Genomic DNA, 16,836 nt, shown 5'->3' with positions numbered 1-16,836 from the left:
GCTCTGAGCCGCTCTTTCTCAACGCCGCGCACGCGAAGCTGCCAGGGCAGTGCGGGGTGCGGGGTGCGGGGTGCGGGGGAGGGGTTGGACGCGCGCGCTAGCAGCCTGCCGCGAGTCGCGCACGCGCGCCCGGGACTGCCTGCTCCTCTGTGACTTGCGTGTGTGTGTATGTGTGTGTGTGTGCGCGCGCGCGCGCGTGTGTGAGACAGAGGGGAGAGGGAGAAGAGAGCGCGAGAGAGGGTGAGTGTGTGTGAGTGCATGGGAGGGTGCTGAATATTCCAAGACACTGGAACCACAGCGGCAGCTCCGCTGAAAACTGCATCCAGCCGGTCCTCCGGACTTCGGGAGCAGGGACAGGGCGCAGGGCATCAGCAGCCACCAGCAGGACCTGGGAAATAGGAATTCTTCTGCCTCCACTTCAGGTTTTTAGGAGCTTGGTGCTAAATTGCTGTCTCAAAATGCAGAGGATCTAATTTGCTGAGGAAAACCGCCAAGGAAGAAAGAGGAGGAAAAGGAAAAAAAAAAAAAGGGGGGTATTTTGTGGATGCTCTACTTTTCTTGGAAATGCAAAAGATTATGCATATATCTGTCCTCCTTTCTCCTGTTTTATGGGGACTGATTTTTGGTGTCTCTTCTAACAGCATACAGATAGGTAGGTACCCTTTGTGCTCTGCTTTTGAATTGTGCATAATTTGGTGGTAATCTTTGTTCACAGTGGACAAATTAATTCATGTCATGTAGACTTATGTCATACCTTGACTGCATTCCAGATTTAAACTGCCTAGAATATACATGTTTTTCTTAGCATGAAGCAAAGGGAAAAGGCTATGGCTTTGATACAATAGAGGAAAAGGTGTTCTCATTTCTGATCCCCAAATTTTATTAATTCTGCCTCAAGCAACATTTTCCTGTTTGTTCAGGTCCTCTAGGGGGTCTGAATGAAAAGGTTTTGGTTACCGGGAAAGGCTAACGTTTCTGGCCACCTACCTTGCCCTCAGACTCTCATCTGTGTCTTGACCCCTTAGCTTCCATTTGGAGATCAGCTCCCCGCTGCCCGAGTCCCTTGATGCGTTTATTCGGCCTATTAGCGAGAATAAGAGACTCCTGGGCTGTTGGGCGCTAGCGGGCTCCCCTCCTTTCCTTCCCTGGCACTGACACTGTTCTGCTTGGTGTTTGTTCTTTGCAGGGGGTCTATTTCCCAGGGGCGCCGATCAGGAATACAGTGCATTTCGGGTAGGAATGGTTCAGTTTTCCACTTCGGAGTTCAGACTGACTCCCCACATCGACAATTTGGAGGTAGCAAACAGCTTCGCAGTCACTAATGCTTGTAAGTAATGAATATTCATGTCTTTTGGATGCCGCCCGCGGAGCGCCCGCGAGTGTGGGGTGGTGTGTGTGTGTTTCTGTGTGTCAGTGTGTGGGTGTGAGTGACTGCACACGCGCGTGCGTGTGACGGCGTAGGGAGAAAGTGGCTGCAATCTCGGGGACCCCCGCTGGCGGGGAGGGGGTGAAGAGGGAGCAAAAGGCATTGAAGAGTGTGCGCACTAGGGAAGTGGGGTGAGGATTGGAGCTGGAGGGGGCTTCCTTAGGTTCTGGGGATTCCAGCTTATCTTGAGTGCTTCAAGAGAAGCCCTCCTTGCCCCCTCCCCCTCCCCCCCGCACCCCTTGCGCGACTGGTGGTACCCTGACCACAGACAACACGTTTATTCCCCCGGGCGCACAGTCGGTCTGCTGGATAGATCCCACCGGCGACTGCTAGAGCCCGGCCGCCTGCCCCGGCGGCTGCACTCCTCTCCTGACCCCGGATTTAAATCCACAGGCCCAGCTCGGGTTCATTGTATGGGCCCCGCGAGTCCTATATTCCCCGCTTCGACGGGACAAGTTGTTAAAATGGTTCTGGAGTTGGGCTCGGGATTGTTACATAACGCCCACCCGAGGGGCGCGGCGAGGCGCGGCGAGGAGCGAGGCTGACGCGGGCCCACCGCACGCCGTGTCGGGGAGGGGCGGAGCGGGAGCGCTGTCAGTTTCTTGGTGCTCGGCGGAGCTTCAGCCTAAGTTGAAGGGGGCCGTTCTGCTGTGGGCGCCGCGGTCAGCTCTCCGGCCGGGTGCGCTTTTTTCTCCGGTAGCGGGGCTCCAGCAAAGGCAGCGAGAGGAGAAGGACCTGAAAGCAGTTGGATCCGGCCGAGTTTGGAAATCAGAAGTCGCTGATCAGCCATTTTAGTCTTTGCAGTTATCCGTATTAGCCCTATCACTCTGCTCAGGGTTCCGGGACACGCGATGAAGCTCTGTCAAGGCTTCAGACAAAGTAATAGAATCCAAGCCATTAAGTCTCTAAAAGGTTCAGTGGAGAGGCTCGCGGGCTCCTGTCCCGGCGCGCCCACCCCTGCGACGGCCATGCGCAGTGCAGCCGCCGCCACTGTGCCTTCCTGCCCTCTTCTCAGCAGCTGCCACCATTTCCTGCCCACCCGGTTGTGGGATTCTTTTCTGCCTTAATGTTCTCAGTTTTGATTAAATGGTTAACAGTTTCGGGCGGTGGGTCGCAGATGGCTCACCTTCCACTTTGGCTACAGTGTAGAGGAGCTGGAGGAAAATTACCACAGAAAAAGCCCAACTGCTGTGTTCCCACATTAGGCAAAGTGGTTGTCATCTCAATTCCCCACACTGAGCCTTAATCATATATTCGATAGGTTACCCTGATTATGATATCAGGAACATCATCAACTCATTTTGAAACTACCACCGCTCGGATGAAGAAGTGAAACAATTTTCGTTTACTGATAGAACAGGGGCATTATTATGGTCATGTTAGACGTCTAGAATCCAGTTGTTTATAAAGAACCTATTTAAGAAGGTTTCATTGCTATATGTTTTCTTCGAATGTTGATACCAAAGGAGAGAAGAAACTGAAGGGACAGGCGTGCAGGGAGAGATAGATAGATAGATAGATAGATAGATAGATAGATAGATAGATGAGACAAGGTGGATTTGCAGCTTAAAAAAAATTTTCTGTAAAAGAACATTAAGAATATCTTGAAAAATTTCAGTACATGGATACATACAAAGAAGCCGCTGTAGTTTAATTATTGAAGGTTTTTATACTTGACCTATTAACCAACCAGATTTAGGTTATTTACTTGATTTGATATCAAATTTCTATTTTTTCCTGAATTATGAGTTTAACCTACATCTGTACTAAGTATCTAACTGTATATAATTGTATACTAGTGTGAAAATGCTTTGAAAAGTAATGAAACTAAGACAAGACTGTGATTAGTGGGAGTATGTAGATTTCTAAAACAATGTGAAAGTAATTGACAGGTACACTGTTGAAAATGGTCAGTGTTGGAGAAGTTCACTCATTGGTGAAAATAACGAGAGTGCCTAACTGAGAAAATAACAGATATGTCCACTGAACAAAATGAATATTCCTTGATTCTAAGAGATGTTGAATGACTGTGCTGGGGCTTTCTAAAGATTAAAGATTATTTTTGGTTTAGGTTAGGTGACTGGTTTAGGTCTTCAGTCTCCATATTTTTGAATAGATTTATTTTTAATATAAATTGTATTGAAATAAGTTATGCAGACAGAAAATGTATATATATCAGCACATATATAACTCCATGAATTTCCACAGAATGAATATATCCATGGCACATGAATTTCATCGAAAACACACACACACAATTTAATTTGTTTGACCATACTTCTGAGAAATGGGGAAAATCAAATCTTTATTTTCTGCAGATTTTTTTGTTTTTCTCAGAAGATGAATCTGAAATAAAAATGCATGCCTCCAGATCCCAAAATTACTCTACCTTGGGTTATTATTCTGAGAAACTAAAACAAATTGTGGTAAGCAACTGAATGCCTTTTCAAGTTTGGCATGTGCCACTCCCATGCAATAAGTAATCTTATTGATTGTTAAAGAGAACTAATGAGGCACTGTTATACAAAAGAGACATATTGGATAGAATTTTCTAGAGTTCACATTGACTCATTGACTGAGCAAATAACATTTGGGACTCAGTTTCTTCATTCCCTTAGGATTTTCACAATCTAGAGCTTGTAAAATGAACTGGAGTGTTTGTATCCTTCTTCATTTCTTTTTGTTTTGCCAAGGGCAGGAGAAAAATGTGAAATTAGTTTAACTCTTTATGTTCATGTAAACTACAACCATGAAGTCAGTAGTCAAGAAATGAATGGAAATCTCTAATCTTAAATTTGTCAAGGTGAGTGTTGATCATTTTAATCCTGCTTAAGGTTTTTCTCCAATGCTTAGCCTTTGCTTGCTTTTGTGGTCAGGGGAGTCCATGATTCTTTACTATATGAAGTGGAAGCAGCAGCATCAAATATGTTGATAGCTAAAACCAAAATGACTTCCTCTCATTTCCTCCAGAAATCTTAGGAATTCTATTTTTTAACTCCATTATTAAAATATGTATCATCAATCAACTTTCATAAAGTAGCTTGTTGTTTCACCTAGCTAAATTGTAAAAATCCCAGAGTTAAATGTATATATTAAGAAAGTGGAGTTTTATAACAACAATAAAATTTCAAGATAGAAGAGAAATTAGTTTACTAATTTAGTTTTATTCCTGAGATAAAGGAACTTATTTGGAAATGTCTAGGTTGACTCTGATGTAAGGATCTAGTGCTGTCCACCAAATGGGTTAAGGTTATGCAAATGAAGTGAAGTCATTATATTGTCAACTGGGTAAAATGTGCAGGGCACCAACTCCCACATCTTTCCCTTTCACAGTCACAGTGGGATAGGGAAAGTACCTGTTTGTTCCCATTTGTTTTCATGGGTACCTGAGGAAATAAAAGACAGATTTCCAATTCTTTCTTTCTCTTTCACTCTCCCCCTCCTCTGTCCTCCTTTCCTTTCCTCCTTCTTTTTCTTCTTAGCTAGAGATAGTACTAAGATTTTTATTTTTTCTTGAAAGCTGTTAAAACATAAACCTTTAATATGAGAAAATACAAACCATAAACCCAGGAGGAAAAAAAAAACAACTAGCATCCGATGTGTTCAACAGTTCAGACTAGTGATGGACCTCAAGAATTCCTCCCTCCCTCCCTCCTTCCTTCCCTCCCTCCTCCATTCCTTCTGTCTACCTTCCTTCCTTTCTTCCTTTCTCCGTCCCTCCCTCCGTACTCTCTTCCTTCTTTCAATATTACTTGAGTGCCTTCTGGTTGTCAGAGAATAAACGAATACTTTTCTCATAGAAATTCATTTTTTTTCTAACCTTGTCCTTCTGTACTCCTCTGAATAGTTTTCAAAGTCTTGTAGACCTTGCGGCCTTCAGTGTGCACTGGCCACCATGGTCTTACCTAAGAACCTTTGAGGATGTGACGATATTCTAATTGTTCTTATACAGAAGCAGTGTATTACAGAAACTCAGATTTTTTGAAAATAATAAATTTGATTTTGTCATATATGTACATACCACATATTGTATATAGTTTAACAAAACAGCAGATTTGAGGAAAATACTATTTTTACATTCTCAAAAAATTTAAGAAATTAGTACTCTGCTCATTACCAAAATTTCTTTAAAACAAAACTGTCTAAAGCAGCTACAAACATGAGTATTGGATCCCATAGGGCTTTAGAATGATTAATATGAGATTTCCTCTTCAAAATCTTTCCTTTCTATTTCTTTTCATGAATGACTTTGACAAATTGCTATTAGTCTATTTTAAAATAACCTAATTTTATATTTCAATTCGATAAAATAAATTATAAAAATATTTAAAGAAAAAACAGATAAAAATCCATTTTTTCTCTAAGCCAGCAGATGGGGATGTTGGAGAAAATATTGTTCTTTCATAAAACTGTTACGCACACTAAATACCTTTTGAAACCCTGTAAACACATTTATTTAGAGAAATTTAAAAAATATATAAATGACATTTACTTTGAAAAAGTTCATTTAAAATTCTTTGAAAAACAACTAAAGTGTCTTTTAAAAACAGAGTGCCTTTGATTTTATATAGATTATCTTGAATATCCTTGTAAAATTGATTAATATGATAATAAATAATTAAAAAAGACAGCATGGATTATAAATGCTCTCAGAAGAGAGAGAATTCTAAAATTTTATTTTTTTGGCTTTTCAACATTGATTCTTCAGATATCATTTTTAAGGTGTATTTATCATTGAATTTTTGTTGTGAATTTTTGAAATTGTATATCTGTGTTCACTGAATTAATTCATATTTGCTAAACCTTTATTACATTTTGCATGAATGCAACTGTATGTATGTATATGTGTGAGTATGGATATGTTTATATATAGTTATAGATGGGCTATCATGTCTTGCCATTTTTAATGAGGCAATTACTAAAACCTGGAGTTAGCAACATATGTAAAAATTTTACAAAACTAGAATCAACTTGGATGCTGTTAAGCCAAAATAAGAACTCATGGTATGAAGAAAACCATGAACACGTGTAACAGAACACAATACCTTACAACCTGGTGGTGTAAATATTGTTATATTAAGTTGGAGGTTACAAAGAAAGAAATAGGTCCTGATATGTAAGAATAATTAATTTGTCATTAGGTTTTTTTGTAGTTAAACTTTCGTACTTCACTTATCACAAGAGAATTTCAAGAAAATGATACATTATACTAAACAGAAATCAAAGAATTGCATCAGTTGAAACATTCTATTTTAGGATAAGAGAAAATAAGTATTTAAATTAAAAAACTACTATATGAAATGATAGAAACTTAAGGAGAATTTATTCCTGTGCTATTCCTTTTTGAGGTCTTGCAGGCTTAACCCGCTGACTCAAGAGGTATGGAGCATTTCCGTTTCACATCAAGCTTTTAACGTGATAAGGTCATTGCACTGTGACATTATGACAACAGAATGCTGATTCATGCTCAGACCTCAGATCCCCTCATAATCTCTTCCAGTAACACTGTACAAACTTTTGAACTTCCCCTAGGGCCCCCCAAATTTTAAGGAAGGCTGAAAAGAACAAATTGTTTCCTAACTATTCCAACATGTGTTGCTGTATAATTGTTTTCAGAGAATATGGTTTTTTCCTTCCTCTTCCTCTCTTCCTCCTCTTTGCCCTCCCCTTTTAAAAAAGAGTCAATGGAAATACTTAATCTGCAGAGCAAATACAGGAAATAAAATTAAATTTAAATAGAGATTTTTTTTTTTAAGTGAACAAAGGATACATTACACAGAGCTAAAATCTTGTATTCGATTTAAACATTTTATTGGGATGGTAATGGCCACTGGATAAATTATGTTTCCTTTCCTTTTTATTTTCCACCTGGATTCTACTGAAGTTTCCCTAGATATGATTAAAATATTAACTCTTTTATTATAGCAGTTTTCAGCCAAAATTTCTGAGATTTTTCTCTAGTGATTTGAGTAATTAATCCCAAACCTCTTATATGAGTAGGTCTCTTCAGTACAATAGGGTAATTAGTTGTTGAATTCTAAGTTAAAATTTCAAAATCCCCCCTGATTTAAAACATTTCAAACATCAAAATGTTTTTCAAAGTTGATTTTTCTAATTTGGAAAAAAAAAAAAAGATGAGTGTGGTTCTCACAGTGGCGTTGAGTCTGACACCTATTATTTTTCAGTACTATTCAATTTATTTTGTCATTTTTGATCATTTTAATTTATAGAATGAAAACATTTAAAAATTAACTTGGGAAATGAAAATGTGGCCTTCTTAAAGGAGGCAGGATCATGCCATTGTCGTCTTTGTATCCTTCAGAAACCTTAGCCTAATTCCTAGTGCATTGAGGGACTTAATGATTATTTATCCATTAAACACATTTAATATTATGGCAGATTTTCTTATTGTAGAATTATACATTTTGAAAAGTCAGAATTTTGCTTTTCCTTTCCATTTTGGTTTCAAAAGAAACAGTTTACTTGGCATCTGCCTCATAGCCTATTTAGATAGAGGTGTCATATATTTTTCATTTTCATCTACAAGCTAGATATGTTCAAAGTTATCTTTATTCCTTAAGATACATTGCTATATATTAGAGCAATTTGCTGAAAAGTAGAATACACACTTTAAAGAGGATTTACAAATGCTGTTCAGGTGATGCCAAAGCCATGCTGCTAGTGGTTAGAATTCAAGACTCCATTATATGGGCCCTGAGAGTTATGGGTGTGCTCAGCTTCCATTTTAGTTTTGGACTTTTCTCAAAATGTGACTATACATATTCCTTGAATGGCCACAAAATTGTCAGTCTCCCCCTACCCCCACAATATAATATATCACAGTTTTCTGTGTTAATCTTTTAGTGCAAATTTTTTTAAAACTACCAAATTATAAATTCTTTTTTCTTTTAGTGGATATCTCAGAATGAGTTTATGGACACAGTCTCTTGTTGTGGACCAGTTGCTCTAATATTTGTGCTAATGTGTGCAGTATTTTTATATGCATGCTTTTTTTTTTTTTTACTTTTAAGATTTATTTTCCGGTAATTTAGCTTTGTCCTGTTTTTATTCTATGGATAATTTGCTTCAGCAAAAACCCCTCAACTTGTTATTATAGACTTTTAGGTTTTGGACATTAATTAACTCATTGAAAAAAAATAATTTAAAATGCTTACTACTGATTTGTAGCTTAAGGTCAAAGACAGTTTTAAAATTGAGAGCCTTGGAATTTGTAAGTGTCTTCAACCGTATAGAACAAATAGATTTGAGAGAATACAGGTTCATTATAGGAAGGAAATTTATAAAGAGATAGTTTCTTAGATCGCTTTAATTTTCATATCTTTTCACATTTCTCTCATAAATGACGCATGCACTCATCATAGTTTTACTATTTAGATTGTTCTTTTAAAGAATTTTAAATCATAGTGTTATGTAGTTTATGGGTTTGTTAATACTTATGTTTTTTCCTCATTATTTCAGTATTTAAAATATGAGCACAAACTGTGTTGAACTAAGTGCCTAAATTTTAGTGTGTCCAAAATGTTTTGAATATGTTATCATATTTTTTCTACGGAATTTATTAACCCTTCATGTATAATTAATTTTAATTGATAAATACTACGATATTCACTTTTTAAAAAAGATTTTATTTATTTTTTTGAGAAAAAAAGCATGAGCAGGGGGAGGGGCAGAGGGACAAGCAGACTCCCCACTGAGTGGGGAACAGGATGCATGGGCTGGATCCCAGGGCCCTGAGATCATGACCTAGATCATGACCTGAGCAGAAGTCAGATGCTTAACCCACTGAGCCACCCAGGTGTCCCTGATACTCACGTGTTTTATGGTCCTCTGATACTTTCACTCCGGTTGAATTTCAGTGAACCTCACAACACGCTCCTTGAATGCAAATATTTTTGGTCTTATATTTATAGATACCCAATTATACTGATAGAAATGATAGAAATATGGTTATATAAACTGAATAAACTGTAGGCTTATTATTAAGATATAGTGAAGTGTTACCTGATTCTTCATCCTTACAAGAGAATCTGGCCTTAGTCGATCATTTCTTTTAAAGATTTTATTTATTTATTTGACAGAAAGAGACACAGCGAGAGAAGGAACACAAGCAGGGGGAGTGGGAGAGGGAGAAGCCGGCTTCCTGCTGAGCAGAGCCCGAGGCGGGGCTCCATCCCAGGACCCTGAGATCATGACCTGAGCTGAAGGCAGACGCTTAATGACTGCGCCACCCAGGTGCCCCATTAGTTGATCATTTCTAACTTGAGCATAAATTTAATTGAAACTCAAGTTACATAATTTGATATAAGAAAGATTTTCTCAGCCTGTAAGTCTTTGCAGCTGATATTAAAGCTTTACATTACAATCCTATTCTCTTCCAGATTTAGTTTCCATTTTGCAATTCCCCTAGCCCTGGTGTTTAGTTCATTGCAGTTAAGGATGTCAGCAATTTGATTATGTTTTTTATTTCTTATGCAGGACTAAAAGGATAGAATGAAATAAATATTTTGAAATAAATATCTTCAGGCCAAGGGGAAAAGTATTTCTTTTTCTTTATTGTAAATTGAAATTGCCAGAGTGGGAAGAGGGCCATGGGAAAGCAGGGTAAACTCCAAAAGGCAGTGTAATGTGGTGCACTAGGTAGGGCAGTAGGAATTGGGAAGTGGAAATCCTTTTGTTTAAGCTTCTCTATGGCTTGGAGTCCCCCAGTTTGCAAGTCTATGGTCAGTCTTCATCTACACTGGCATTGAACTACTACAAAATGGTGAATTCTTACATCAATATTACTTTTGACAAATGGAAACTATTAACTACTTCCACAGGGAGACAAGAAGGAAAGGAGACATTATGCATCCTTTTATGCAAAACACCAATTTTAGGCACTTTATCATTCTGAGCTGGTAAAAAAATTTGTCCTTGGTAATTACGAGGTAAAATTCTGTCTGAAAAATTTTGGAAAGCATTGTAGATAAAAATATGTAATGTGGCACATCTCACTAGACTTTGAATTTAGGAGGGGCATGCACTGAATCATAGTAAACTTGACCTCCTGCTTGGGGTACCTGAGACATTGTAGCAACTGAACAACTGCTTGATAAATGCTGATAGGGCTCATCAGTAGAACACAGAAAAGTTTGTCTTTTAGTGTGTTATCCTGTGATAATATATTCCATTTCTTTAACATCTAAATAATACTTTAACAATCCCAGATATATTTAAAATATATTAGCATCTTAGAAGAATATTCAACAATTTTTTAAATTAATTTATTTATTTGAGAGAGAGAGAGTGAGCAAGCGAGAGCACTAGCAGGGGGAGGGGCAGAGGGAGAAGCAGGCTTCCCGCTGAGCAGGGAGCCCGATGCGGGGCTCGATCCCAGGACCCTGGGACCATGACCTGAGCCAAAGGCAAACGTTTAACCGACTGAGCCACCCAGGCACCCGAATATTCAACAAAATTAATGATAATTCACAACCAATATATAATTTTGTCATTACAGTGAATTATTTAAAAATTCTTAAAGGCCATTTTGGCACTGAAATGCTGAACACAATGGGTAGTTTCAATCCAAAGAATAAGGATTATAAGGTATAGGATGATCGGTTTGGTCAATATATTTGAAAATATTGTCATATATATTTTAGTGATACTAACTTGGAACATTTTTAACTTACTCCTCATGGGCTTCATGTAAGCTATTTATTGTGGATTACAGATATTTAGAGGGACTGTTTTCAATGATCCAGCTACCACAGAAGTACCCCTACAACTCTAGAGTTGGGGGGAGGGGCTGCCTTTAAAAAAATCTCTCATAGCAAGCCTTTAGCAAAGAGAGTTCTGGAAATGATGATTCTAGGGATGGTAGGAAAGGTGTGTGCTTTGCTCGTTTTTCTTGAAAGATACCTTTCAACTTATGTCATGATTTTTTCTTTATTCATGTCTTGTCTTGTGAGGAATTGAAAAGTTTTAATCTTGTTTTTAGTTTCCATAGGAAATGGAGATTTGAGCTTTATAATTCCCAAGCACTTTCACAATTTATAGCTTCACTTGTTTTTACAAATTTCTGGTATTATTACTGATTTACATATGCAGAGGAAATTTTAGGAAGAGAGGCAACAATTCACAGGGAATATCAAGGAATGATATAGTTTTAGTTCTTTGATGGGAAGGACTATAAATCCTCATCTTTATACTAAGAACACAGACACGTCAAGGGTTGTCATCTTAACGATAAACACACGCAGTTTGCAGCCCTGATAACATGTGAGACAGAATAGCATTGGCTAGGAGTCTGAACTTGGAACCAGATTCTAGTCCTATTGTTAGATGAGTGACATTAGACAAATTTAATCTAGGTGAGTCTCAGTTTCCACCTTTGTAAAGGGAATCAATCATACATTAGAGAACTGTTTTGAAGATACACAGTAGACATAAAACACTGTGTAATGTGGCTCATCTAAGTGCATGAAAATTAGTGAACTTTTATTATTCCTGTGTTAGGATCTTTAGGTACTTTTGATGCGTATTGATGTAAGAGGTGGGAGAAAAAGAAAAATGCATTTCTGGTTTCTTGTTGGAATCTTTTTCTACTGTTTGTGTAGCAGAGCATGGCATATGTGTTTCATGGCAAAGAAGAGACTAGCAAAATAAATCACAAAAACCAATTAAAATTATGTTTGGTGCACTAAAGTATGAAAAGACTGAGGTACCAAAACTCGGGTGATACCACAGCTTTCCCTTTGTAGCATATCACTTACATTTAGGATGTCAGCAATTTGGAACTCTTTTATCCCTGGTAGATCTTTCAAGCACATAATTAAGATATCATTTGATATCTTTTTTGAACTGTACACATTATAGATTCCTAATGTTTTATTTCACTTGATTAATTAAATTATATTTATTTAAATGAGAAGCTGTCAAGAGACCAGAGGCTTTGAAATCAGGCAAATACAGGTTTGAATATGATCAGTAGCTTTATGATACAAAGCATGTTTTTTTCTCTTTGTAGGATGAGGCTGTTTCCTCCTTATACCTGATATTATTGGAGGTTTAAATGAGAAAATAAATGGCCTTGATTAGTTTGTCATAAATGGTCCAAATATTCCCTTCCTCTCTGTATCCTAGCCCTTTACTGCGAACTAAACAGCATGCTCACAGCAACGGAAGAGATTTAAACTCTTGCCTTCAGAGAGCTTATGTATTTGATAGCTTTGTATTTATGTGTAACTTACATCTTTTCAAAACATTTCCACATCCATTTGGTCTTTACTATAGGTAGCTCTGTAAAGTTTATAGGATAAATGGTATTATTATATGGATTTCCAGATGAGGAAACAGAAATTAAGTGAATTGTTCTAAGCTACTGCAGGTTTATGGAGGAGCTCTTGCCTGCTGCTTCCTGGGCCAGAGCCTTTCCCCAGTCCTAGGTGGTAGTGAAGCTAGTGTATTAAGATGAGCAGATGTGATTTTTTTTTTAAAGATTTTATTTATTTATTTGACAGAGAGAGACCCAGTGAGAGAAGGAACACAAGCAGGGGGAGTGGGAGAGGGAGAAGCAGCCTTCCCGCGGAGCAGGGAGCCAGACCTGGGACTCGATTCCAGGACCCTGAGATCATGACCTGACCAAAATCAAGGGTCACACACTTAACCAACTGGGCTACCAAAGTGTCCCTTGGTTCCATCCTTTTAGAATGCATGAAAGAGAAAGTAGCTAAGGAGAACTAATTTACCTCTCTGTGTAATTTTCAAATTAATAAGCTTCTTTAATATGGCCATTCCAACTAATATTAGAGACTAGGATTTTATTCTATTATCATTTTTTAGGAAACTGGTGAATATGCACACCTTACAATAATTTTAGGGTATTCTTGATCCACAAACCTGCCCCCTAAAATTCAAAAGATAAACAGAACAAACTGAAAATCATGAATAAGTTAACAAAAATGTAGATTCTGGTTAGCTTTAATTGTGAATATCTGATTTTATTCAGTTACCACTTTTACCATCAATATATTTGAGCAAGTAGAAATGATGGTAGATATTTCCCATGAATAGCGTGACGTTAAACACAAGATATGTTCGTTGTGATTTCTTCCTTGTGGATCAATTATCTGCAACTTGCTGCTGGTTGGTTGGCCCATTGTCATCTTCCTTGTAAGTTTCTTCCTCAGCATGAATAAGGGAGGCTCTCCTTCTTTTGGAGAATGGATAGAAACTTTTTGAGGGGATGTAACCGACAGTAAGTAAAAATAAGGAAATCCCATGAATGAACTAAAATTTTTCTTTGTTTATAAACTATTCATTACCTCATTTTGACTTGCATTAATCTGATGCTGCCTCATATTGCAGTAATCAGCATATGAAATCTTTAGTGTAGTCAGAACTTGGGTCAAAAGTGTTCTTTTAAAAGAAATCCATATATTTACAAGGTAAAGTTATACTGATAACTTTTGATTTGGACTGGAGGTAGAATGCATTGGATAAAAGTCAAATGCTTGTCTTCAAAATACTCATGTCTACCTTGTTAGTTTGTGTCAAAACTTACAGGATTTTCTTCTTTCTTTACCTCTTTTCTCAAACTTTTAGTAGATATCTGCTCAAAGCCAATCCCTTGATGATATCTGAGATGACAAAGAAAGATAAGGTTTCTGTATTGGAAATTATTCAGTGGGTCCAAAACCTTTTTTATGGCAAACGTAGTAGTTAATCTAGGTTAGCTAAGTGATTTTCTTATTATGTTAGTGTGTGTAGGGTAGTCATGGTTTCTAGACTGTTTATAAATATTATTAAGTACCTTGGAACTAGATATGAATCAAAATATCTTAATAGAAATGGTAATTCCAAAAATTGTGAAGAAAACATAAAATGGTCTTGATGGAAGCTGAAAAATAATGATCTTAAATAGTGATTTAGAATATATTGTTGAAAAATAGGTAGCCAAATGAGGAACTAGTGATATTAATTATAATGTGAATGGAAGATCTGTCAAAAAGAATTGTAATTTTTAAATCAGATTTGTTTACATTTTATTTTGCATGATTTTGTTTTTTTCCTTCTCTGCCAAAAGCTTTTAAGTTGTTTGAACTGGTGTACACTATGGAAATTTTTGGGTGGTCTTTATATAAATTAATTAGATGTAGGCATATTATATAATTACCATAAATGCTATTTTAGCTTGTTACTGAAGAAATAAATTATAATTTTTACAATAATAAGTTTTATGAAATAGTTAAAAATATTGATATGTATAGTTATTTTGAAATTATTGAACTAACATATTATTACTTCTCTTGTAATGTTAGGACAGATTTTATAAAATCTAAACTTGGATTATTATAGCGGTTTGAGTATTTCAGGTAGAAGATTGTAATTATCTAAAAAATTGATGTAGGGGCACATTGGTGGCTGAGTTGGTTAAGCATCTGACTCTTGATTTCAGCTCAGGTCATGATTTCAGGATCCTGAGATTGAGCCCCAGTCAGGCTCTGTGCTCAGCAGGGAGTCTGCCTGGGATTCTCTCTCCCTATCTCTCTGCCCCCAACTCCATGCTCATGCTCTATCTCTCAAATAAATAAGTAAATCTTTTAAAAAATTATGTAGTTTTAATATATAGAAAATATAAAAGAATTAAAATATTTGTGAATAATAACATTTTGGTATTTTGAATGACTTAAAACTTAAAACATGGAAAAATTAGAATTTAGATTCTTAAGGTCTTAATATTTTAAAGTTTAAAAATTCTGATCAAAATAACTCTTGCATATGGTAATTTTTTAAACACTACAAAAGGGAATATAATAAATATTGAGTCTTTTTCCCTCCCCCAATTCCACTTCTTTCAGATTATAACCATCATGGTTTCTAGAAATTCTAGTATAATATATGAACTGTGCTATCTGTATCTTTATTGCTTTTAACTTAACAAAAATTGGAGTGCTTCTTTTATCTGCACAGTTTCCATTTTCTCTGTAGTCCTTGCATAGTATTCTCTTGTTATTTAGCCCTATCTTTTGTTGATGATTTTTTTCTACATTTTGCTATCTATTTTAATATTACGTGCAAATGAGTTTGCAGAATAGATTTCTGTGAGTGGAATAACCGATTCAAAGGTGTTTGAATTTGAAATTGTGTTAACTGCCCAAAAAAGGCATATCAATTTACAATCCTACCTACAGTGCATGAGTGTGTCTGTTTTCTCCTGATCTTACTAGTAGTGTACAATACTGAAAATTTTAAAGCTTTCCTCTGGTACTTAATGGCTGAAATTTAAAACGATAATTTTTTTTATTAATGCTAAAAGTTTCTTAACATTATTACTTGCATCTCTGTGTGTATGTGTGTGTGCGCCCATATACTTGTTCATAAGTTTGCCCAGTTTTCTGTTGGGCTGTGGATCTATATTACTTATGGATACATATGATAAAGTAACATACTTTGTTGTGTTATGTGGGTATTTTTGTTTTTCTTTTAACCTGTTTATGATTTTTCAGAGTCAAAATTTCAGTTCATGATTTTTAAGAATACACATATTCTTATTTTTTAAATTTTTTTGTTAACATATAATGTATTATTTGTTTCAGGGGTACAGGTCTGTGATTCACCAGTCTTAAACAATTCACAGCGCTCACCATAGCACGTACCCTCCCCAGTGTCTATCACCCAGCCACCCCATCCCTCCCACCCCCCTCCCCTCCAGCAACCCTCAGTTTGTTTCCTGAAATTAAGAGTCTCTTATGGTTTGTCTCCCTCTCTGGTTTCGTCTTCATCTTTCCCCTCCCTTCCCCTATGATCCTCTGTCTTGTTTCTCAGATTCCTCATATCAGTACACATATTCTTATATTTTAGTCAAATTTAGAGATTGTTTATTTTATTGCTTCAGGATTTTTGTGCCTTGCTCAGCAAGACTTTTCCCACTTAAAGTTATTTAAAGAAAAACAACTGTTCATTTTTAAAATTAGTATTCATCTTATTTTTGGTTTCATGATTCAGAATAAATCTTTGATTCATCTGGATTTATTTGATATAAATACTAAAGTAAGGATCTAGCTGTAGTTTTTCCTTCATAAGGTTAGCCAGTTGTTACAACACCGAATACTAAAAAATGCATTTTTTTTTCCTTATTGATTTGAAATGCCATCTAAGTTTTTTCTTGAGTAAACAAGTCTTTAGGGAGTTAAAAAAACAAACAGGGAATTTACCCAGAAAATGAAATAAACAAGATTGAAACTCTGTTACAGACAAAGGAATGTAAAGTAATGCAAGACACTTCCTTCCTGAGTAGTGCTGTTCTTATAAATTGTGCTTTTGTGTCACTATGCCTCAGAGTGATAAAAGGATGTCAGATTTTGAACATTAACTGAGCCCAGAGGGATAAATAAAGGATTTTGTTA

General features: G+C 36.7%; 1 protein-coding gene across 3 annotated transcripts in view; it reads left to right on the top strand.

Moving 5' to 3' along the window:
* Positions 1-479: 479 nt before the first annotated feature.
* Positions 480-16,836, top strand: part of GRIA2 (glutamate ionotropic receptor AMPA type subunit 2) — a 145,952-nt gene continuing 129,595 nt past the window's right edge. For 2 of the 3 annotated variants that reach the window (XM_028104432.1, XM_028104430.2), the window contains exons 1-2: positions 565-652; positions 1,187-1,327. In XM_028104432.1, coding sequence (XP_027960233.1) covers positions 565-652; positions 1,187-1,327 — 229 coding nt within the window. Of the gene's footprint in view, positions 653-1,186; positions 1,328-16,836 lie in introns of all 3 variants that reach the window. The other variant, XM_028104431.2, reaches the window with a different exon arrangement.

Source organism: Eumetopias jubatus, unplaced genomic scaffold (assembly GCF_037043125.1).
Source record: "Eumetopias jubatus isolate StellerSeaLion01/CBP00866 unplaced genomic scaffold, mEumJub1_p1.0 scaffold_2, whole genome shotgun sequence".
Lineage (NCBI taxonomy): Eukaryota > Metazoa > Chordata > Mammalia > Carnivora > Otariidae > Eumetopias > Eumetopias jubatus.
The sequence above is the reverse complement of the archived record's forward strand: the minus strand, read 5'-3'. Positions and strand labels throughout refer to the sequence as shown.